This window comes from Gallus gallus, chromosome 3, assembly GCF_016699485.2.
Source record: "Gallus gallus isolate bGalGal1 chromosome 3, bGalGal1.mat.broiler.GRCg7b, whole genome shotgun sequence".
NCBI lineage: Eukaryota > Metazoa > Chordata > Aves > Galliformes > Phasianidae > Gallus > Gallus gallus.
In genome coordinates this window covers 81,242,505-81,267,440 of record NC_052534.1, presented here as the reverse complement: position 1 = coordinate 81,267,440, position 24,936 = coordinate 81,242,505, and the positions used below count along the sequence as shown (strand labels likewise).

Here is a 24,936-nt window from a genome sequence, read left to right as displayed (position 1 = left end):
TCAAATAGCAACTGCTGGGTCAAAGATCTTCATCTATGAAAGTTTACTAAGACATAGGCATTGATTCTTTTAACCAGAAAGCACTGCCTCTAGTTACAGCAGCCCTCTGGCAGGCAGGACTTGAGGGCTCCAAGTGAATCCAACCTCCTTAGAAATTTATCCTGCACTGGAAGATGTCCTCACACAGCTCTGGGTGGGACCCCTGCCCCAGAAGACGTAGATGTGGGTTTCTATGTTCACATTTTTTCCCTATTTATTAATATTTTGTCCTTTCCTGTGGGTGTCTCAGGAGGAAAATAAGGGAAACACTGTCTAGCTATGAGAGGAGGCAGTGATGCCAACTATATGGAAAAGGTACACGGTAAATCATTTGATCAAAGTAAAGAGATGCAACTTTAAGCTTCTTCTGCAATGCTAAGCACCTATGTTATGTCCAAATGTGTGGTAAAACTGTCCAGGCAAGAGTGTAATTTCATTGCTCACTTCCTCTTTAGAAGTCATTATCACAAACACCTAGGTTGCAAAACAACCATTGAGCTGAAATGCCCCATCTCTTAGCTGAGAATGTCCTGCACAACACATCTTGTCAGGAAAAGCCTGGGTAAATAAACCTTTCCTGAAGAACAATCTAGACAAACCAAAGGTGTTTGCTAAGGTCAACTTTCCAGGCTAGCCCTCCTGTGGGGAGAGCTCTTGAATGCATGAATCCCAGATTTGGCTGCATTACAATAAGCTTCTGAGAAGTACCAGCCACTGCTCAGTGTCCAAGGAGCCCTCTGGGTCGCTCACCAGCCCCTGCTCCTTTCTGGGGCACGAGCCACGGCTCATGTCCCACAGAAGCCACATCACCTGGGGTGTGTGATGCCTGCCTGTGTTTAGGCTGTCATGGAGCTGTGATGATGCCAGTGCTCAGAACTGGGAAGTGAGAAATGCTCAAGTTACCACAAGTCTGAAAGTACCCTGTCTAAATGTAAGCTTCTCATGTTAGTTAGTGCCAGTATTTGTCAAAATACAATCCAGGAATGTCTTCATAGGTTGAACTCCTGTAACTTGCACTTAACTGGAAGTGAACTGAGAAGAGAGTATTTGTTGAGCATACTCCCAGAGTATCAGCAGCTCCTTCTGTGCCAGTCCCTCAGTCTGCACCTCACCCAAGTATCTGCTTACTTTTTCATCAGCCCATTTGTCACAGAAACACTTCCGACGTGTAGTCCTGTGGTTTGTCCTGGATGCACTGTTGTTTATAGCAGTCATCTGCATGAGAAGATCACACTCATTCTCGCTGTCTCTGTTTGATGGAAAAGGTGTCATAAATGGCACCTTGGGTATTTCTGTAGATAAAAGATAGTCACAACAGAGACTTCACTGTTGTGAGTAAGCCCTTAAAGATCTTCCCGCTCCTCAGGGTGAGCCCAAGCTGTTTCCTTGTAAGCAGTTTCCAGCTCCTTGTCCACTCTTATGAACTAGGGCCAACAGATATGACTGATTTGTCCTCCGTGGCAGGAGGAACAGCCTCCATTGTCTCCAGCTTTTAGGCAAATGCCAAGTTTCCACTCTGGGACCCAGTCCAGTACTTCTAGGACTGGTCTCATCAGGTCAATTTCCACTATGCTTACTGCTGAGAGGCAGCTCCCTGCTATTTTACCCACTCCACTGCAGGAAAAGACCAGCACTACCGAGCTTGATACATTCTATTTTTTATTTTCCAGTTGTGTTATCAGTTTCATAGTTTGGCACACTTTGAGATCTCAGTGGAAAAGATCTGGAGACTGTGTATTTAGTTCAGTACTTCTTGAATTTTTTTCACTGGATGAAAAAACAGCATCTTCAGCATTTTAGTAATATCTCTCAGTTGTCAGAACCTCCAGTTCCTTTCTGGAGGTATTCTGCGGCCAAACGATGGTTTTGGTGTGCTGATCTTCCGGCCAAACATGAACTTCATTTTTCAAAAGAAAAGACATTCAGATACTTGGAACAGGCTCCCAAAGGCAGTGGCCATAGCACCAAGCCTACTGGAGTTCCAGAAACGTTTGGACTACACTCTCAGACACAGAGTTTGATTTTGGGTGGTCCTGTGTGGAGCCAGGAGTTGGACTCGGTCATCCTGGTAGGACCCTTCTAACTTGGGATATGGTATGATTCTATAATTCGCTTGATTTTTTGTTTAACTGTACGGGATTTGGCGTTGTAAGTTATCTTCATCTAGTGCAGGTACAGTAGGAACTCCCTCTTTATGAAGGTGAAGTTTGCTGAATTCTTCGAAAAAATAAAGCAAATGAGCAAATATTACTTATGTAGGGAGTTCAAAAAGGAAGTGAAATCTTTAATTGGGTGAGAGTGATCTAAGGCAGATTGTCCATGGAGAGATTTGGCAGGATTGACTAAGTTCTAATAAAGGATGTGGCTGGAGTCTGGGCCAAAACAATCAGAAGAAGGCTGCTAGAAAAAAAACTAAACATGAGCAGTTAGAAACTGCCGTGTAAAGGAAGGTTTGTAATCCAGACAGGAGCTTATGGAGGCAGCAAGTGGCTAACATGACTGAAAATGTAATAGCTTTTCTCTTACACTATGTGTTAACAAAAGCTTATGAACACTTCCCTGCTGCATATTAAAACCACAGAAGAAGGATTTCTCGGCAGTAAAGCAGAACACTTCAGCTGGTCACAGGCATGTTCTAAAAGGATTTTGGTGTAGGAGACTTGGAGCAGCATGACCGAAACCGTTGCAGAAATGCCTTTAATTATGGGTAGCGACAGCCCTCTGAAACTGCCTGTAAACCATTTATTGCTCTTGCCAAAGTGGGCCTGGCAACTGCAGCAATTATTTCAGCTACATATGTGCATTTGCAAATTGAATCCAAACCTGAGAGAGCTTTGATGGCTGGAGAGAGCTTTGGTGGCATGGCTGCAGACACTCCAGAGCATTTAACAAAAGTGCAGGGGAGCTAAATTGAAAACTAAGACTTATGTAATCTGATTTTAAAAATACATCCAGTCTCCAGTGAAATGTGCCTTGCAGCTGCCAGAACTCTTGCTGGAGATGAGACCCTGCAAAAATTAGTAAAGGTGCCAGGATGCTGCATTTTAAATCCCTGTTATCAGTTTAGAAGGGAATTATCACCTCCAAGCAGATCTAATGGAAATCTTCACCACTCAATCTGTGAAGGCCTTGGGAATAGTGAATAGTCAGGTTTCGTAAAACATGAGCTTGAAATGATAACAAGGATCACCTGAGAATATCTTACCAAATGGTGAAGAGGTAGACAACAGGCTAATATGGTCATGCCAGACAAGGCCTTCCCACAAGAGCTGCCGTGCCGCAGGGGTGCTCCTGCAGCTCACCCTGATGAGCTCAGAAGTCTTGGCTGAGCCCTGACCCACACAACCCACTCCTGTCCCCATGTCCTGCTCATGCAGCATGGCTTATATCCCTGGACACCCAAACAGAGACCCCAGCTAGGCTGTCTATGGGGAACAGCCCCCAGTACGCCAGGCACTGCTGTGGGGAGCACTCCCCTTTCCAAACATATAGTTGAGCTTTTCTTCTGCTTGCTTCTTTTTGTGAGGAGCAGAGCCTTCTCCTGCTTAAATCCTACTTCAGTCTTGCATGACCAGAACTTAAGGAATGAGCTGATATTATGTTGGGCATGCTGTCCTCAACAAGGGACAAAAGTGGCCCTCTGTACTTGTACGCTACCATCCCACAATGGTTATAGTGCATTTGCTGTAAGCTACAGATGTTGTGTGGCTGTTTGAATAAAGCATCAAAATTGTTCAGCACTGGAGATATTACAAACATATTTCATTTGATTAATTAAAAAGAACTCTCTGAGGGATTATTTGATTTCTGCAGCATCCCTGAACGTTATATGCTTGCATGACCTCTAGCCTTTCACTCCCTACAGAGTACTTGCTCGAAGTCCTCAGGGTAGAGTATATTACAAGAACCATGGAAAGAATGCAACTGTGCATTTCAGCCCCCGTGTCCTCAGTTACTACTGTGTAATTTATGTATTGTAAAAATGACAGGTTTCCCTTCCAGTAGCACAAACATCTTGACCTCGTATATGGTTCACTTGGAGTGGCAAAGGTCTTTCGTTTGGTTGCTTCTGCACCTCCTTTAGCTTAAATTCGCTGATTCAAAATGAAGCTGCATGATATGAAAACCAAGCTGCTCTATTTGTACTGTTCCTGCCAAGGTCCTCCCTTTATCATATGTGTCGAGTAGCCTGCTGTACACCTTTACTACCTGACCTGAGTGCTCAAGTATGGCCATGATAAACAGGTGGTGATTAGCAATCTCGTCTCCCAGAACCTGTGATAGAACTTCTGGACTATTGGACTGCATGCTATGAGGACATGCAAAGAGATAGTAAGTTAGGCATGATATTAAACTCATCAGTCTGCTATTGTTGTAGGTCTTATCATATATCTGCAACTTCTTTTAGAAATATAACTTCTTGTGTGCATTGTACATAAAATGTCAGAGAACTGTGTCCAGTGCTATGCCGGAGCACTGGAACAGGCTGCACAGAGAGGGTATGGAGTCTCCTCTGGAGACGTTCAAGATCCACCTGGATGCCCATCTGTGCAGCCTGGTCTAGGGAGCCTGCTTTGGCAGGGGGGTTGGACTGGATGATCTCTAAAAGTCCCTTCCAGCCCCTACAGTTCTGCATCTAAAATATTAACTACAATTGTATGCATATGTGAGAAAAATTGCTTTAGTGTAGCCTACCATTTTTCTTTCTCTTCTCATATGACATTCTAAAATTGCTGGCTAGCGTGCCACTGTTTATAATAAGATCAGCAATTTTAACTGCAGAATTGTTGTGTATATAATGAATTGTCTTTAGGAGGTCTCCTGGTTCTCCAGATCATCGCTCAAAATGAACAGGACTCCTTTTTAATTAAGCTGTGGGAGCTGTTCCATGCAATATTGCCAGTGCACAAAATTTCTGAGAAGTTAAATAATAGCTAAAGATAGTTAAGAATTGTTAGCAGGGAATGTTAGGATTTTACATATTTGGAATTTGTATGCATTATATGATAACAGATATAAATTATGTTTCTGGCCTTAAAAATTGCACTTACAGAGGTGGGAGTCTAAATAACTATACTCAGATTGCGTACAAAAAAAATGTTCTAACAATCCTAACTTCTGTTTTTGCCAAATCTGAGGGTTATTGGAAATCTTTTCCCCTATAAAATGTTTGCTGGGTAAATGTTTTATACTGCTATACTGGTAAAGCTTCTTATTGCACTATAGCTACTGAATTCCTGTTCTGATATCTTCATCTGCTCCTTATCTGGAAATCTTTGCTTCTTTAATGAGAAGAGAAAGGAGGAAGAGATGAGTTATGCCTAAAGCACTACTGCACTCCACATAGACACTGTATAGGGTTGAGGCTCAGGATGTGCACAAGGCAGAGGGAGATCTTTAAATCTGGTGCAGTGATGCTGCTCTCCTCCTTCAAGGAGGCATCAGTTTCAGATGTCTTCAAATGTCATCATCTTTATTCCTTCTTCCTTAACTTTTCCACTTGAAAACCATTTTATACTACCAGGATTTCTGTGTCTTTTTTAGACAAGTATTAAACAGTAAAAGTGAAGAGCAAATAACGGAAGCTTACTTGTCCTGCCTCCTTCCTTCTTTAATGATTAGAAGAAAGCTCTTTTTTTTTTTTTTTTTTCCAAGGATCAAGAAAAGAAATGCGTGATTCACTCCCTTGGGCCTCCTTTTTTTTTTTCTTTTTTGGCTTGTGCTCTGAAAAGCATGTAAACATGTGCTGCTGCCTTTCCCTGTTTGGGGAAGCTTTGGGCATTCTTATCATTAAGTGAGCGATTAAGTTCCATCCCAATTAGCGTTGCTTTTTTCAGTTTCCTACGGGGCTTAGCAAGCAATCACGGTAAAATGATTTATGTGAACTGTTTTTTGAAAGAGAGTCAGCTTGTTGATGCAAAGGAAAATTTGAAAGAGCATCACTTCTAAGGGTAGTGATGGAAGCTTGTATTCATGCTGCAACAAACAGGAAAATAATGAGAGCTGGTGAAGAACTGAGAAGCTTTGTGAAACATTTAAACAAAGTTACTGGGCTGAGTCACATTTTATTTTGATTAAAGGAAATTATATTAATTGTGTGAACGTAAAACATGAAGGTGTCTATAGCTAGGGTAGTTTTTTGAGGGAAAAAATAATTGAGGGAAAAAGTAATTGTGAAACATTTTATGCATTGTGACATTTGTGGAAATACTAAAAATTGAGGATATCACAATATTTTAGAGAATGTGGGCTAAAAACCTAACTTTTAAAGTACTGCAGGTAAAGAATGGTACTTCAAAGGCAGCTTAAAGTGAAGTGCAATACCCCTACCTTATGGGCATTGTAGGCTTTAACAAGGGGCTCGTACCTCCAGCTTTCCCTTCCAACCTCAACTGTTATGGATTGTTTGAACCTCAATTCCTATGTTGAATTCTGGATTTCCAACATTAGTTATAAAGTATCGTAGAATCATAGAATCATACAATGGCTTGGGTTGGAAGGGACCTCAAGGATCATGAAGCTCCAACCCCCATGCTGCAGGCAGGGCCGCCAAACTCTATATCTAATACTAGACCAGGATGACCAGGGTCTCATCCTGTCTAGACTTGAACACCTCCAGGAACAGGGCATCCATAACCTCCCTGGGCAAGTGTGGCTTGCTGTAACTCAGCATCTGTGAAAATTAGGCCACCAGCTATTTTTCACTTGATATCGTGCATGAAAATTGAAAATCATTCTGATGTTTTTTCAAATAGGTGCTTTTTTTTTTTTTTTTTTAACAAATTGAAGTAGGACTGTGCCATAACATGAATAATTGAGGCTCATCTGCACACTGTTGAGTTTGGACACCTATTCATATTTTGCCTTGTCTAAGAGTTCAGTACTTAACCTCAACAAAATGACTTAGATCACCCACACAAACAGCTCGAGCTGTCTCCTACAGATTCACAAGAAGGCTGAAGCACATCTGTAGGCTTTGAAAAAGCCAATGGAAGAGTCCCTGTTGGGATCAATACAGTGCTGACAGTGTTGAGAGCATTACCATAGGGCTATTCATGGTGTCTGCACAGGCACTTATTAGTGTTGGACTGTTGATGTTAGCATATGACAGTTCCAGAAAACAAATAAAAGACAGGAGTAGAAAATATTTTCTGTTCTGTTCAACGGGCACATAATTGCTCAAATATTACTGACACTGAGAGTATGAAGCTATGAGGGTGATCAGAGCAGTGGTACAGTTTTCCCAATTATGATGAAAGGATGTATGATACATCCAGAAATAATAAATCAAATCTTGCACATAACTTCTGCACAGAGTCAGATGAAATGCAGCTACATACTTACATTTTTTTTCTTAGTGACATATAAGGTTACAGAACAGTGTAATTTTTATTCTGTTCATTTGGGATGATCATAACTGACGAGTTTTGCAAGAAGAATGCATAAACACTGTGACAAACTGGGAAATATCCATATCATTTTAATGACCTTAATGCTTCTTTCTATTTGTTGGTAATTGCTTACTTGCTGTATGTTAATTCAAAGACTGCTGTTAAGGAAGAAAGGAAGGAATTAATAAGAGGCAAAGACAAGACAGTGACCCAAAGTAAATAACATCAAAGATTGTACGATATTCGCAGCTGGCCAATGAGTTGTGAAACAGATACCAGTTTAGATACTTACATGGACAGACTGAAGCTTAGAATCAAAAGACATCTTAAATTGTAAAGATGCTGGTGTTAGAAAAGAGGAGTTGTTTCTGAGTTGTTCAACTGGCTGACAACCCTTCTTAAGGAGAACTCCAGGTGTACGTCTAAATGCTGTACTAAGAGGTGCAATAGGCCATTGACAAGGCCAGATTCACAAGCCACCCAAGCAGCAGATTTGGAAGGCTTTTTAGCTAGTAGCAGAGGCTCCTGGAGAAAAAGCCAGGCTGTTGTTGATCCTAGAGAGGCCTGGACCATGCATGGACCCCAATGGGGAGTGGGAGACACAGCTAAGGTGTACACAGATGGAATAAGGAGAAGGCATGTGTAGGGCTAAGTGTGAGCTGGCACTGGAGGGCCTGCCTGCACAGTTACTGGTGGGTAGGAACCTCTCTGAGGATGGAAGGCAGCACAGAGCAGGGCTTGTCAGAGGCCGTAGCTTAATCCTGGCTGAGAACTGGCAGTGATTTCAACAGCTGGAGCCATTACAGGGGCCAAGCTGGCCCCAGCACAGCCCCGACCTCAGGGATGAACTCGAGAAGGACAGAAGCGATACAAGAACATCTCACCTCATAACTATGTCATACACAACATGAGTTTCCACTGGAAAAATTCATCAGAATGTGAACTTTGAGTTCAGTGGCTTTTTAAGCTGGATTTTTTTTCTCCAGATTCTTACTATGTGTTTCTCAAACCTTTTCCCAAGTCTGCCTAGTATTAAAAAGAAACTTGAATGTTTCCCATATGAATCAAACAAGGTTTATAGCTTTTCTCAAGTTTTATTGACGTGTAGTACTGAGCGCCTGCTATAATGGAGGAAATTCATGTCAGTGGGAATATTAGAAAGAAAAAAAAAAAGAAGGTGATTTATTAGGAGCGGTATCTCTTCTTAAAGCTGGCTTAAATTTATAAGAATTTTCCAGTGTCTGTTTAAAGATTTTGCTGATTTTGTATCCACATGAGAGAAACATGAAACTCTAATTGCACCATACTGTTCTCAGAACAGTTCTGCAAAGATATGCTGCATTAAGGAGGACCTTTTATTAATGACACTGCACTTGGCAGAGGACCCAGGAGCTGTATCAGTGAGATAATCATATAGAAACATGTTTATTTTAAACTTTCAAGTTGGAGTCTCCTGTTTCACAGGGATTACATGGCTGTAGCTCTTCTAACCTTAGCAAAATTACCCCCAATTTACACCACCAGAATAACTGATTTTGTTTACACCTTTGACAGCCACTGGAAATACCAGCAATGTACAGAACTCAACTTTTCATATGGAATTTAGGAATGAGCTGGGAGATTTCAGCACTGGGAGGACTGGAGAGGCTAATCAGACATAACACCTAGAAAGTTAGTGTCATGGTATACTCAGCACCTTTGGGGATGCAGTTTTAAATACTGTGCATACCCCAAAACCTAATCACATAATTTATTTTAGCTAACTATAGTTTTTGGACAGAAATCTAACTATTAGTTAGGCAGGAGCAGTGAAGAGACATATGTATTTTATCTGTAAGATACGTGAAGTTGGTAGTAAAGCTTGTGAAAGAGTGCCAGTAAAAAACACTCCTAACATCATTGAAGGCTTTGCTTGCAACAATAGCAAGGAAGGTACCAGTTGTGTATGAAAACTTCATTTTTATGATGTAAAACTGAATTTTTTTAAGGTTCCATTTGATTGCGCAATGAGTCTAATTAAAGGCATTATTATGATGCCATCTCTATTGTGTTAAGTTGATCTGTCAAAGATAAATTCTTTGTTCTTCACAGTTACAGTAGATGTTCATCATGGATATAACAGTTCACCAACAGTCAAAAAAGGAAATATATATTCTAGAGGCTAATGAACTAGGCAGAGTAGGCTCTGCTTTGCCACGGATACATGGCCTTAACCAAATCACTTGTTTTGTATATCCCACTTTCTGTTCAATACTGCCCCTTGGATGCCCTTAAATTTGATCAGGGGTAGTTTTAGTTCACAAATCACAGAAAGCATAAAAGTGATCTCTGCTATCGTTTCCTGTCAGAGCAGCGCCAACCACAAAACTACCGCAACATAAGGTTAAGGTCTTATGAGGAATTAAAAAATACCACAAACTTATTTTTCAGCTTCTGTCCAAAAATGTTCTTCGAACTAATGACCTTTAGATTTTAAGGACTCTCTTAATATTTTAGTGCATAACTTCTAAGGTCATATCTCATCAAAATAAATTATTATGGCCAAATTCTACATCTGTAAAGACAATGCAGCAATACCAGTTCCAGAAAACACAGCCTAGTACAATGCTGTTTATTCTAAGATGGTATTCTGATTAGATTTAAAAGATGACATGAAATTTCTGCACATTTCAGCATGATAAAGAATGTTTTTCATCATTAATTTACAATCTTTGTGAAAAGGGAACTTGTGAAAATGTCCTGCAAATGTTTTTGTCTGATTGCAGATCAAAATTGATTACAGTGAAGTCATCTGAAATGCCTAACTCACAGTGGTTTTGAGCCTCTGTTTCAAATAATAGCATGAATATAGGTAGGGACGTGAGACTGTAAAGAAATCTCCTTTGTTATTAAGGAATAATGAATCCCATCCTTTTTTCCTCTATTTCATATGTTATTTCTTCATTTTTCATTCTCTTCTTTATGAAGTAGAGACACTGAGGTGTTAAAATGCACTTACCTTCTGGAATTTTTCACCTGGGCACTTGGACTTTATGCAGGTGATGAGAGACTGTTTGGGGAGGAAAAACACCTACCATCAAGACTGGTTTCCTCTATCTTTCAATATATGTATGGCATGGGCATCCTGCCTTCCTTCCTCCATTCCCATTCCTGCCCATTTGGAGTTTGTAAACCATCTTGGTTGTGCATCCTTCCTTTTTTTCCTTGAGAACTGAGATACACCGAGCCCTTCTGAGATTTCTAATTGATTCACAAATGGTAACCCTGCAGGGGCAATGTTAGGGAAGAACAGAGGATCTGTTTGTTCTGGCAAAGAAATATATTAACTTGAGTGCCTGTTGCAAAAGAGCACTGCAGAATCTACATGTCTGTGAAGTTGAAGGGGACAGTTGATCCATGATGAGTGTCATTCTCTATTCATTTCTGGCAAAAAAAAGATACTTTGTTTAGTTTGTACCTGTAATGAAGTATTGCGTCATTGCACAGCCTTCTTAATAAATGAAACGGAACCTTTGTCTGAAAAGTTCATTCATGGTAGCAAAAAAATAGCAATTTAATATAACTTTAGTGTCTTCTGCTTCTTTGATTTATAGCTGTTAACTCACCACTTTCCCTTAAGACAGCGAATGTGATGAAAAACACTGAGACGTCAGAATGCGACACACTGGAACTCACCATTCATTTGTATGAAAAATAACAGGGCTTTCTTCCCTCCTAACTTTTATCATTTTCACTCGGGACTTCCCAGTCCTTCTATGACACAAGCTTAAACGCAGACAAGTATATCATACAGTTCATAAACTGATGAAGCTTTTTAATACATGATTTGTAGTCCCTATGTTTCCAGGATGACTGTGCAGGCAGCTAGAAAACACTAAGGAAGGCATTTTTAAATGCTTATTGTTTGGTCTGCTCTTGTATTTTGTAGCTGACACCAGCCTTGGAACAGATGATGTTTATGATGATAAAGGGTGCCAGTGTGATGTGTCAGTAGAAGATCTCACTCCTGCTCTTAAAACTGTCATCAGGGCAATCAGGTGAGTAAAAAATACTGAGTGAATAAATATTTTAGATTTCTGTAATTAAGGCACTAAATAATTGCGTGTCAATTAGTTGAACTTATTACACAACTACATTTGTCACATAACTAATGCTAATGTGGTTTACTCATCCTTTCTCTGCATCGCTTCCCTTCCATAATCAACTCTTCAGTTTCCAAAAGTATCGTGTGATTTGGCTAAGAAAGGAAAGAGAATAATGAGTGCTGGTTTCTAGTGTATTTCCTATAACTGAAATTACTGTATTTAATTTTGATATAGCTTTACTGAATGTATATCACCTTGCTTGGAAACGTTACTTCCTTCAAAAGTTTACATCTTTATTGCATTTCCATATTCCTGAAACTGTCATCTGGCTTTTACTGCAACTTTCTTCTGGTACCAGCAGGATAATTACATTCATTCAATTGTCCAATGGAATAGTCCAAGTGAATATTTTGAAGTGAAATTCCTGACAGCCAAACCTGCCACCATAAAGAGTAAACTGATAATCTTTCATCCCCTCTCTGCCGGCAGCAAACCTGGTGCTATGGCTGGGGGTTGCCCCCTGGGCCCTATATCACACTTGGACACTTTTCCAGGAGGCAGGCACCAGCCACAGGGGGTATCTGCAAAAAACCTATGGAAAGGTGTTGTTTTCCTAAAGGGGGATTCTTGCCTTAGTTCTCTCAGTGCTAGAAGAATGAATTCAAGCTCTTTATCAAATAATTTATACGATGGGAACCTGCACAAGCTGCTTGTATTTCCTTCCCCTTTTTCCACTGATTGCCAATGTAGACAGATAACTAGTCAGGCAGTTTCTAATTCTCTTCTGCAATCCAAGGCAGCTTGACAGATCACTTGCAGATGTCTGTTCCTACCATCTTTCCAGTCTGCCTGGAAATGACCTCACGGAACGTGTCAGATACCAGTTCCATGCCCACAGCCACTGCAATGGGCTACTTAAATGTCACTGCTGTGAACCGTCTCTTGTCAACAGTGTTTCAGCAGGTGACAGAAATCCTTATGTACTGTGGACATTCAGCTACAAGGCAGACCTGTTCCTTTGAATGGAAAAGGCTCAAATTAGGAACAGTCAGCATAGAATTTGGCTCTGGTTCCAAAGATGCTTGTCTGGGACGTTGCGTTATAAACAGACTGGTTGACTCCTGGCTCCAAGTGTGCTTTGCCACTGTACCGGCAAGTGATACTAATGGCCATCTCATTCTTAATACTGTCCAAATTCCTTAGGAGTTGATATTTTAGTACAGCTGAATTAATGGGGCTTGTTTTCAAGGGCACCACTGAATAGTTCTCAGTGCATCACCTGCATCTTTTCACAGAATCTCAGAATAACTGAGGTTGGCAGAGACCTCTGGGTCCACTTGGTTCAAGTTCTGCTCAGGCAGAGACACCCAGAGCAGATTGTCCATTCTCTTGGTAGTTATCAGCTCTAATGGAAAGGTGCTGAATTCAAAGGTCATCACTGGCAAACTTCCTCCGCAGGGTCGTCTAAAGAAATCTTCTACAAATATCAAAGATGCAACAGTCTCATTGTTTCAGACACGCACTATTCAACCGATAAAAGTAAACTTCTTAGATTATCTCCAACTTTTTCTCTGTGTACTCAGCTTACTAAAGAACAACTCATTTCACCAGTGAGGCTGAGAAGAAGAACTTTGCATTTCCACTTGCTGTCAATCAGCCAAGAATCTGTCCCATTTCTCCCTGCAAATGTTAGTGTATCACTGTACTGTAAACATCATATACATCTTTCTTCAGTAACACATCTTTATGTGAGATATTTAAAGCATAACATGCAGTGATCTTCAGACTTTTTTAAATGCTGTACGTTAACCTCCCAAATTCAAGAGACTGATTTCAGTTTGTCAGATAGCTGATACTCCGCTTCCTTATTATTCAGAGTGTCTGTTACCTGACCACACTGGGATCTATGCAACCATCTGAAGAAGGATCGGAGACACTACATAGTAACTGTAGAATTTCAAGATGATAGCATCTGTCCATATGGAAACTTTGTCCCTCATTTTGAAGTTGGTTTTTAGCATCGGCTTTGAATTGCAAAGGAACAGGGGAGGGTGGAAGCTTTCCTTTCATGCTGGTATACAGGAGCAGGTGAGGACAGAAGGTACTTGAATAGCTTCAATCAATAGGATACAAAAGACCTCAACAGCACGCAGTAGAATCCATTCCAGCTACCTCACCTTCAGAAAACAGGACTCCCAGGCAGTCCTACTGAAGACCCACTGCACAGACCTGCCCATAACCTTTCAAGCTGCCCACCTCCTTTCAAAGCCCCCCAGCTGAGCCTTCTCCAATCCAGATTTTATGCCACCCCTTCCGTTCCCTTTACTCCAAACTCTCTGTTTGCCTCCAACCTGAGACAGTAGGAAAAGTAAGGAAAAAACTGCTCTGTGCATTTGCAAATGTTAGTTGAGTAGTGTGGAGAGACGCATCTAACTCCAGGCCAGCAAGAGTCCTGCTCCCTGCAGATACAAGCTGGCCTCCAAGAGCAGTGCACAAAAGCAGTTCTTGCTAGCTAGCTTCTGTGTCTGCAGGTTTTGTTGCACTAATCAGCTGGCTGTAGCCTTGCTGTGAAGAAAAAGCTGTTCATATCCTGCAGGCAGAGCTGTTGGAGACTCAGCTCTCACTGTTAGTTCACAATTATTTCACAAGTATAGAAGAGAGACTAAGATAATTTGTTTCCATATATGGTAAAATCTCTGATCATTTTTCATAGCATAAGGCACTAAGATCTGTAATACAGAACAACAGAAATGCTGAAATTATTGTATTATTTATGAAACACAAAACTAGAAAGAATAAATAAATATGCAATAGGGAATAACTGCAAAGGCAGGAAGAGGAACTTGTTGACCTAAGAGGTCTTTTCTCTCTTTAACTCTACTGATTGCACAGATGCATTTTCGTTTGTTGTTAATAGGAAATAATAATAAATTTGGCTAAATATAACGAAACATGATAATTCCTGAGCTGATAAGCTGTGCAGCTGAATAGTCATACATATTTAATAGTCAAAGAAGGAAAATATGATTTTCCATGTATCTTGAGTCTTGGAAATGTTTCTGCTACCTCTACAGAAAGTCCTTACGAATTTGTTTCATGCTGTTGTTTCAGAATCCTCTGCTTCTTTTCAACCCCAGTGCTTTGTATATTTTCTGCAGAGATGTTTTTCAGGGTTTCAGCAAGGGTCTTTGATGAGACTTTGGGTACAACAGCAATGAGCTTCGGAGAAAGCAATGTCTTTGGCTCCTAGGCAATGGGTTAGTACAAGTTAAGGCTCCAAAGAGGAGACAGTCTTGACCCAGATGCCCTACACATGGTTAATCTAACTCTTCATCACCTCTGTCTATTTTATCTTCTCTGTATTGGATCCAGATATCTCCTGCATGTTGCAGTTTAGAGTTATCTAGCAAGCTATGGATAGTGGGATGGAGGAATAGGCACAGCTCTATCTGTGTGTACCTGTTTTCCTGATGCAGAGAATGAGCAAACGAACTGTGGGTATTTCATCCAGACATGGGCAGAATGACCTCCCCAAATTTAATCTTTATGGCAGGACCTGTGTATGAGTTTGCCTGAAATCCCAGTGCAGTGATGCTCCATTTCTTCCTGAGATGGTGGCAAGGCTGACAGGATACAGGCTCAAAATACAGCATGCATATGGCAGGGCTGCAGGGATGGTTAGAGATCTTATGACTTGGTGCCAGTCTCAGTGCACTAATGGTAAGCATAACAACTTTCAGTGATGTAAGGGGTCACATGAAAAGAAAATGCAACAAATGCAAGGAAATGTAGGCAACTTGCAAATTCAGAAAACACTGCAATTCTTTATCAGTGCCAACGATGAAGGTCCAACAAAAATTGGTATTCTAGCAATTAACAGGACATGTTGTTCTAATTCAACACAAAAGAATTTTTTTTTCCTGTTCTCTGGATGCGTCATTGAAAAAGGCTACAATTGATGGCTAATTCTCACCAGAAAAACAGTGGTACTGATGACTGTGACAGGTTTATAGAACAGCGTGTCTTCTGTCACATTGTATTTGAGTTATAAAAACAGCACATTCCGCCATGGCATACAGTGATTAAAAAATAGAAGCAACGTTTAAAAAATGGTGAGACGTGCACAGTTTCATTCTTCTGGGTTAATTCTTACTTTAAATTACTGCTGCTAGGTCCGTGCTAGCAGTTAGGGATTGCCAATGGCGACTCGATTCGTTTCTGACGAGTCTTTTTTGCCCCCGTGTGGTGTAACGAGAAAAGACACACCATGCCATCTATATTCTGATTGCTTTCTCTGTCCCTACTGTTTGTAGGCTAGAGAATATGAATAATTTTTGCTCATATTCCCTTTTATTTGTACAGGTGGGTTGCCCACCTTCATTTTCAACACACACCAGAGTGGGCCCCTTTTCTATTCCAGAAGCACAAATGAAGGAAGCTCGAAAGCTTTTTATTCTCGATTCAACTGCTATTTTTGAATACGCTCTGTATAGTTGTAATAATTTTTCCAAATGGGTGTTCAAACCTATCAAGCTCAATTAGATAGTTATTTCTAGATACTGAAAGGCATTTGAGCTTCGTAAGTTGGGAGTAAATAAGTATGGAGAATCAACTGAATTTAATAACCACAGAGCAGTTGCTAGGCTCCATTGCTGGAAGAGTTCATGTTTTATGTTTCTTAATTAACTCACAGGCTTTTAAAGTGCCAGCTTTTTATAAGCTTTCCCTTCCCCCCCCCCCCCCCCCACAGTTTATGTAAAACTGTATGTATGTGAAGCAATAAGAAGTAAGCATTGAGGGTCTGTTCCAAACCCCGCTGAAGTTAATTTAGATGGCATCATATGAGCTAATATCTAAACCAGAAGCAGCATAGTTACAACTTACCGTGGTGCTTTTGGGACTCTATTTGATTTCTGAACATTATGATAACCAAAAAGGTGCCATAAACCTGCAAAGAGGTGATGAAGGTTTTTGTGCACATCAATTAAGATTCTATGGTTGTTAATAAAAAATAGTCTTCTGCCTCTTTCCTTGTAAAATCACGCAGTTCTGATATATTACCTTTTCTTTCCTTATTCCATTAATTCACCATCTCTGCTTTCCTAAGAGTTTTGTATTCTTTACTTTTATCAAGAGCGTGAGGTAAAAAATGGCGGCCATCTAAACTGAGAGAATAATAACAAAAGAACAGTACTTCCTTGTATGTCAACTACATCGTTTATTCTTCATAACCTGAATAAAGAACTAGATTGCAGGAGATTGTGCTGCCAGACTGTTACGAACAGAGCACCCTGCCATCATCTGACAGCTAAAAGGGAAAAAAAAATCCATATCCCACCTTCAGAGACTTTCAGATGACAAAAGGCACCAAGATCTATTAGTCTGTAAAACTGTTTCACAATGGAAAAAAAGGAAAGTGCATCATCATCTGATATATTTTAAACTTCGTGGAGATCAGTCCTGAACTGTCAAGGTGATGAACTACTCCTAACAGGCCTTTTCCATTTTAATTTCTGTAATCAGAATCATATTTCAAGCTTTGTGGTAGTGGCAAGCAATCTCATTTTAACTGGCAGTTACCAGAATGGGAAATAACAACCTGAGCGCTGTCAGAAAACGCTGGTATTATTTGGAAGCACATTTGTGTATAATACTGAAATGAGTAGAGAGTCACTGTAAATTAATGATCTGACTCTGTGTATCATAATGTCTGTCCTAACTATACAAGGTAGGGTTTTCCTGACATTCCACTAAAACGCCACTACAGGATGGTGTTTGTTTTTGTTATTGTTTTTATTACTCTTTTACAGTTATGAAATACACATCGCAATAAACACTGTCATCTGCTCACTGTCATTTGCTTTCCAAATTTGTCATATGATAATCAAGCTTTTCATTCCATAAAGAGCTATTCGGTGGGCATCCCACTTCCACAAAAGCATCACAGAAAACTGTAAAGCTGTACTGAGAATACCTCAAATGTAAAAAGAAATTATCTGACAATATTTTGACAGTAGAAAGTACTGCATTGCTTTGTAACCACTTGGAAAATTAATCTGTGAAATGCTTCTTCGCCAGAATTATGAAATTTCATGTTGCAAAGAGAAAGTTTAAGGAAACACTTCGTCCATATGATGTCAAAGATGTCATTGAACAGTATTCAGCAGGTCATCTAGACATGTTGTGCAGGATCAAGAGCCTTCAGTCACGGTAGGAAAACAGTAATTTCTGCTCTGAATAAGCATCTTGTATCATTTGCTGTATGACGAATATTGATAACGTTTAACATTTCTGTGTTATATTTGGGTACAAAATGCCCATCCATGCTACAACCCAGCTGTGTTCAGAACACAGCCGAGACAGAAACTAAACTGTGTGTGGAAACACACAAAAGTGCATGTATCTAATTTTCCTCAAGAAAATGAAAGCCTGAATGATGAAAATGGTTATCCTTTATCTGAAAAGTTCATTCATAAACAAGGAACATATGCTGTCAGAGGATTAAGTCAACATTGCTAACTTCCCTCCTCCCCAGACATTCTCTTTTCACATTAAAGAAATTGGGCAGTACGTATAAAGTACAGAATCAGAGAAATCATGTCCTCAGTTCCCATCAATAATAAAATGTCTGTTGCATTGTGTGTACCCCAACAATTCTAGCTCTGGCTCTCTCAGTTGATGGCTAATTTCTAGCTCCCAGTTAGTGCTGACATAAAGGAAAAGCTATCTGTAAGATTATGTCAAAATGCTCAAGAATCTCTCATTTTTTCCATAATTTTCTAATATAATTGAGTCTAGTTTCTTTCTCAGGTGCTCTTCTGAAGTACTGTCATTTTAATACTTAATGTCTGGATAGAGTGAACACTTCCACACTGCACCATTTTCAGGAATCACAGCAGCTTTTAATTTCTCTTACAGTGTTGACCAAATTCTTGGGAAAGGACAAATCACTGCAGATAAAAGAAGTAGAGAAAAGAATACTGCAGAGAATGAGACAACCGATGACCTCAGTATGTTGGGGCGTGTAGTCAAGGTGGAGAAACAGGTAGAGTGATCATCTGTGGCTGTGGTTTTGTCTTGTTCTGTTGCTCTTGACTTTTGTATATTTTACTGTCAGTTTCAAATGATGAACAGGCAAACTAACTTTCTCTGATACCTGCTTCCTATATACAATGACATAAAAGATATATGAATCATATTACTTCAACTGTGTTCCGTGTACAGAAAAATAATGAAAAAATTGCAACTTAATGATTTTTTCCCTTTTTATCAGCTTGCTTATGAAAAACCTGTAGCTAGAAGGCTTTTGACATCATTTTTCATGAGTCAATAGCTTGTACCAAGCTCCTGACATTTCTCTCTTCAGCAGTTACTTGGGTTCCAAATATTTCAAACTGATATTTTGCATTAATCTTAAGCTTTTCCTCTCCTCCTGTAGGTACAATCCATTGAGTCAAAACTGGACTGCCTGTTAGATATTTATCAACAAGTTTTGCGAAAAGGATCTGCGTCGGCGCTCACTTTGGCTTCATTTCAAATGCCAGCTTTTGAATGTGAGCAGACTTCTGATTATCAAAGTCCGTCCGATAGCAAGGATTTGTCTAACTCTGCACAAATTAGTGGATGTGTATCCAGATCAGCTAGTGCCAATCTGCCTCGTGGCCTACAGCTAATACTGACACCAAATGAATTTAGCACTCAGGCTTACTATGCTATTAGTCCAGCTATGCATAGTCAAGCAACGCAAGTGCCAAATGATGGACATACAACAGTTAACAACACATCAAACCAAATAAACCAGGCAACTAAGCCAGCAACTCCAACAACACTGCAAATACCACCTTTCTCATCAGTGAAGCATATCAATAGGCCTGAGCCCGTTCATATTATTCCTGTAACCACACAGGAGAATATTTCTGATGTCACCGCTTGCCTTGTTGGATCAAAGGATAACGGACAAGTCGCTCAGCCCAGCGCAACCAAGGATCTCACGTGGAGAAAAGGACTGGATACGGAAGGGGAACCTTTGCTCTCAGTTAAACCTGTGGTGCAAATGGATTTAGGAAAATCTTTATCTATACAAAACCTTATACAATCAACAGAAGAACTGAATGTACAGATTACTGGCAGTGACTCCAGTGGTTCAAGAGGTAGCCAAGATGTATACTCCAAATGGAGGGAGTCAAAATTATTTATAACTGATGAAGAGTTGGAGACAGAGGCAGGAACAGAGACTACTGAAGCCATCTCTCGCCCACTAGTGGAAACAACTCTCTCCACTGACTCTCTAAGGACTGGAATATCAAGATCATCTCAAAGCATTTGCAAGCCAGGGGACGGTACAGAAGCACTCAGTCTGCTCCATGTCAAACTTAAATAACAGCTTGTAGGCTTTCTTCATTGGCTGAGTCATTCCTCTAGTCACACATATCATAGCATGAACTATTTTGAAAGCCTTTTTAATGAGATAAAATCACAAAAACAGGATGAATCTGAAAAGCAGTTGAATGAGCCCATATCTTCTAGTTGCATGAAAATGCATGTTCAAGTGATGGCTAAAATTCAGATTTATACCTACAGTATGGCAGCCTTTCATGTAGTACAGTAGGTTTAAATAATGAATTGCCTACAAAGCTAATGCTGCAGGATGTATCAAAAAGCAAAAATTTGAGCATTTAGACCTAGTGCCGTTTCTACAGGGCGAAAGTAAAAAATGTAAGATTTAAAGCACTTTGCTTCTGAACTAATTAAATATATATATATATGTCCTGATTTAGATGATAGTTTATGTTTACAACAAAGAATTATCTACAGCTGCTAGCAAGGTACCAAGGAAATCAGATATACGGGATTAGAAATGGCTGCCAGTTGCAAGATACACACATTAGCTCATCAGTAATCAATTATTTTTAACTCTGAAAAGCAGTATGTTAATATATCCACCTGATTTTTGATGATTTAGTGTTGTGGCAAAGTACCCGACACGCCACTACTGTCACATTGTTCTTTATAATGAGAACGTTTTATTGTTATGAAAGGTTTGTATTCTAAGGGTCAGGGCTGGCCTCAGAAGTGGATAATTTGGGTGACTGCACTAAGAATGCAAGGGAATCTCTCCTTTTTCCAGACTCACTGAGGAACTGTCTTGTGAATCTGAAACACTTTGGCAGCAGTATGTGAGGCAAAGATGCAGGCACTGCCTTCGTTGTAGAAGCAGTATTTCATTCATTTGAAAATCTGACAGTCTTCATTGCAGTCACAACCTGGTGCCATGACAGTAGTTCATGAGGCTGGGGAGTGAGGGAAAAAGAGGAGCTGAAATACAGAGTGAAACTAAAGAGGACAAAACGGGAAAGAGGGAAAGACAACACAGTCAGTGAAGAAAAAGAAATAAAGATTTAGATGGGCAGGAAGGGAAACGATCCCAGAAAACAAAAGAAGGAAGGCAAAGGGAGAGAAATATATATTTTTTAAACTCCAGCCTGTTAGTCACTGACAGTGAGTGCTAATTCCAAAAAAAGCCATGGAGGCAACCAGAAATGGAAATGGAAGTAGGAAGACAACCTTAACTGAAAAAATTGAAGGCAGTTGTTTTGTGTTGTTTTTTTTTTTTTTAATTTTTGTGTGTGATTTTTGTTTATTTTTGCTCTTTTTTTTTTTTTTTAATAAAATGTGAGGAGGAGAGAGAGAATTTGGTCTGGCTTTTATAGCTCAACACTTTGTCCCAACCGCAGTCATTTCTTACAAGGTTTCCAGTAGAGGACCTTCAGACTCTTTTCTCCTAAAACCTGAGGCTTAAAATTCAAAGCCAGCATCAGACTGAGCATTCCTGCTTGATACATCCTCTTTTTTTCTTATCCTACCTACACTTCGCTTCTGCTGAGATGCAGGAGCAGTGTTAGTGCCTATCTGCACAACCCCAGCAAGGCTTCACCACTGGAAGAACCCATGGAGAGCCTAACCAGGCTTCCATTTTTCCCAGCTGAACAAGGTTTCTGTGTGTTGCCTCCCCCCAAATTCATACCCTACCTGCACCACAAGCTTGTAGACAACCTGACTTGGGCTCAGCTTCCTTCTAGCAGCAGAAACACTGAATGTATGGGGGTGCCAGTGCCAGCTCACTCAGGGCAGTGTTTTCTCAAGGCCCAGACCTGCTGGGAACTTACTATGTACATGAAAAATGTCACTCCAGTCTTAATCATGGCTAAATGCTGTAGATTGTATTGTGAAGGACTTGATCTGTTTACTATGAAACCATTGTAATTTCTGCTTCCATATTTCCTTTACAAAAGTATTCCTGGATATTACACGATAACCTTATTATGTGAAAGTACATGCAAACTGTGGAGTATATATATTGTGTCATTATGTGGGGTCCATGGATGGTACGCTGTGCTCCACGGCTCACGCCAGAGCAAACTTCAGCTGTTAAATCCTGAAAGACACCTTGAAGCACAATTTCCTCACCACTGATTTGCCATATAATTTACCACGCTCAGCCTTTCCTGTTTTCTTTCATGTGCAGTCTGGTTATACGAAAACCTGGTTACAGCAGTAATTTTGTGAGGATAAATAGATTTTTTCCACATTTCCATTCATTTAACTTATCTGAACGTCTGCAGTTCATCCAGGCATATCTGAAAGTTTGAAGTACAGTTCAAAACTTTAAAACTTACAAGCTTTTAGGCTTTAATTTCTTTTTTTTTTTTTTTTTTTTTTGAGTGGTTTATGGTGCCTTTCTTGCTTTTTATATGAAGCCTCCTGTCAGCCTAAGCATACACCCGCCTTTAGGTTCAGCTCAGGAGCACGACATGAGGCACGTGGCCACATGTGTCAGTAACAAAACTCTCCCCCCCTCCTTGATGGGACAGAAAACTAAAGGCATCATGAATTGGCCTCCAATCTTCCACCTTTGCCTGCATGAGCCAATCACTGCCTCCCACTGAGCCGGGAAGGAGGCAGTGGGAGAACTTAGCTTTGGCTCTGACTGTACACATCCAGTAACAGAAGCAGGGCCTCGGGTTTTGCTGATAATTTATCTCACAGAAACTTGGTATTTTTGCCTTAAATGACATGCTTGAGTCCTTCTAATTTTAAGTTAATTTATTTAATACAATGTTGTGCACAAAAGAATGAGTTCTATAAATTATGTATGAAAATGTTAATGTCTTTACAAAGTAATAATAAATCCAGAATATCCTATCTTTTCAAATCATGGTTTAAAAACCTGATTTTTTTTTTCTTTTATGCTCACCATTATTATTTTTGTAGCTGCAAGTCTTATCATACAGGATTTTTTTTAACATAATATTGATAGAAAATAGAAAGAGTAGTGACTATATGAAATTATGGAGAGGAAGAATTGTTTGTTTGGATTTTTATAAGCTTTGCTCATATTTCATCATTGGGAGTTTCCTGTTTCTGCGCTCTCTCTTTAATCGACAGTGTCATGACTGACAGTCATTCATTGGTTTCACAAAAGAAAGACCTGTCTGGCTTTTCAAGTCTTGTCTTGAGCTGCTTATTCAATTCAAGCTCATGATAGCTAATAAGAATTTCTTATGACTAGGGACAGAGGACAAAATTTCTTCTGACTTGCAATCCATTAGAGGGTTGCTGAAGAGAGAATTTGAACCTAGTAGGAGCTTCAGGAATTAAGCTTTATCCAAATAACTGTTTTCTGATCAGTATGTTTCATGTATTTGACTGAAGAGAGAACCGAATAGTTTTGATGATTATTATTTCTTTAAGAATTTGTATTTGCTCCTGGCTTATATGATCTATACTTTTTATTTAAATATGAATATAGTGTTTTAGCCTAGGGTTCAAGATTGCAAAGATCATACACTTTTATTCACAGTGCCCACAGTTGTTACATATTTTCAAATTAATCCTATGTAAAATGACTGCTCTCATTATAGTATGGTGATGAGCAATTCACCTGCTCTTCTGTGGTAAGTCAAATCATACTGAATTGCTGATCTATAGTAGAACATCTGAAGTACAGCAGTATTTCTGCATTGAGACCTGCAGTCCTTACTCAAGCAAAAATTCTACCAAATTCAGTAAGAATTTTTCTTGAATCGGGATCTCAGGTTCAAATCCTTACTTTGTTGGGCATCTGTTTAAAGTGAAAATGGTAATATTCCAATTATTTCCTGAGGAAAGTAATACTTAACTGAATTTACCCATGTCACATTGACTATATAAGAGATAACGCACAAAGTACTGATGTTAAAAGGGAAGAAGGGGCATTTTTAAAAAGTACATAGGAAAGGAAAATAATCAGAACAGAGGAGTAAGGAGGAAAAGAAATACAACAGCAAAGGAATTTAAAAAAAAAAAAAAAAAAGTTTAAAGACCTGAGGCTAAATTCGTCCTTGGATGGCTTCACTGACTTCAATGAACTCTCTACCCAACTGGGTGAAGTTCAGCCTTCGCTGAGATAACCAGGTTCAGTTCCGCTGACCTTAAAGGAACTGGACCCACCTATACCAGGAATGAACTTGCCTCTCTGGGCCAACTTTTGTCCTGACTCACACGTCATGCAATCCTTTTGGATTATTTACAGAATCATTAGGTTTGAATGAGATACAGGTCAGAAAAGAATTTGCCCCAGATACTTCTGCTTCACTTTTTTTTTTTTTTTCAAGTGTGTTAATCGACTTAATTCAAATGGATTACAACATCACACAAAGTGCTGTCACTGTCTAAAAACTGGTTTTTGAAATAAGAATTGTGCCCTGCAGGGTCACTGGAAGCATGTAATATTTTCCTGCTTGTTCATCTGGATGCAGATGTGGCTGTACCCTGAGCTATGCACAGGACAATTCCAGACATACCCAACATCACCTGCTATTGGAAGCATTTTTTACTTCTTTGCGAGATAAAACGCCATTTTGGCGACAGGGTAAGGACATATGAAGGCTGTTTCCACTGACCCTGCAGGGGCATTAGCCAGTACATTACAATGTTAATTGTAACTTCTTGACAAAGTTGAATCCATATTGTTGTTAATAAAAATCATTTGGAAAGTACCAACCATGTTTTGTGTGTGTGTGTGTTTTGTGGTTGTTCTTTACATTAAAAAACTACGTCTTTTTTATGGCAAAATACCACAAAGGAAGTTTGCCGGTGTAAAATATGGACATAACAGCCTGATACGTCCAGTTTCTGGTAACCGTTTACAGCAGTTTACTGAAGTTTTGGAGGCAGCCGTTCAGGATTTACGCAGGCTGGGAAGCCGGCAGTGTGTGAGGAGCCCACAGCAGCTGCCCCGCCCTGCTGCACGAGGCCCTTGGGGCTGCTTTGTGAGGGCTGGGAGCTGCAGCGTCCCTTCCTTGCCTGGCTCCTTCTGCAGTTCTACTGAACATGAATGCTGAGCTTGTTTTTCACTTTTTTAGGTTTTGTGGGGTTTTTTG

The 24,936-nt window shown here is 39.9% G+C and overlaps 1 protein-coding gene and 1 non-coding gene across 4 annotated transcripts in view; both read left to right on the top strand.

The window, feature by feature from the left end:
• Positions 1-24,556, top strand: part of KCNQ5 (potassium voltage-gated channel subfamily Q member 5) — a 263,525-nt gene extending 238,969 nt beyond the window's left edge. For all 3 annotated transcript variants that reach the window (XM_040697580.2, XM_025148953.3, XM_015284764.4), the window contains 4 exons: positions 11,359-11,467; positions 17,594-17,725; positions 18,434-18,560; positions 18,954-24,556. In XM_040697580.2, coding sequence (XP_040553514.1) covers positions 11,359-11,467; positions 17,594-17,725; positions 18,434-18,560; positions 18,954-19,895 — 1,310 coding nt within the window. In that variant the 3' untranslated portion in view covers positions 19,896-24,556. The remainder of the gene's footprint in view (positions 1-11,358; positions 11,468-17,593; positions 17,726-18,433; positions 18,561-18,953) is intronic.
• Positions 13,357-13,409, top strand: MIR7465 (microRNA 7465). Its single transcript, NR_105633.1, has one exon. It is a non-coding gene; the product is annotated as a microRNA 7465 (primary transcript).
• Positions 24,557-24,936: the final 380 nt, after the last annotated feature.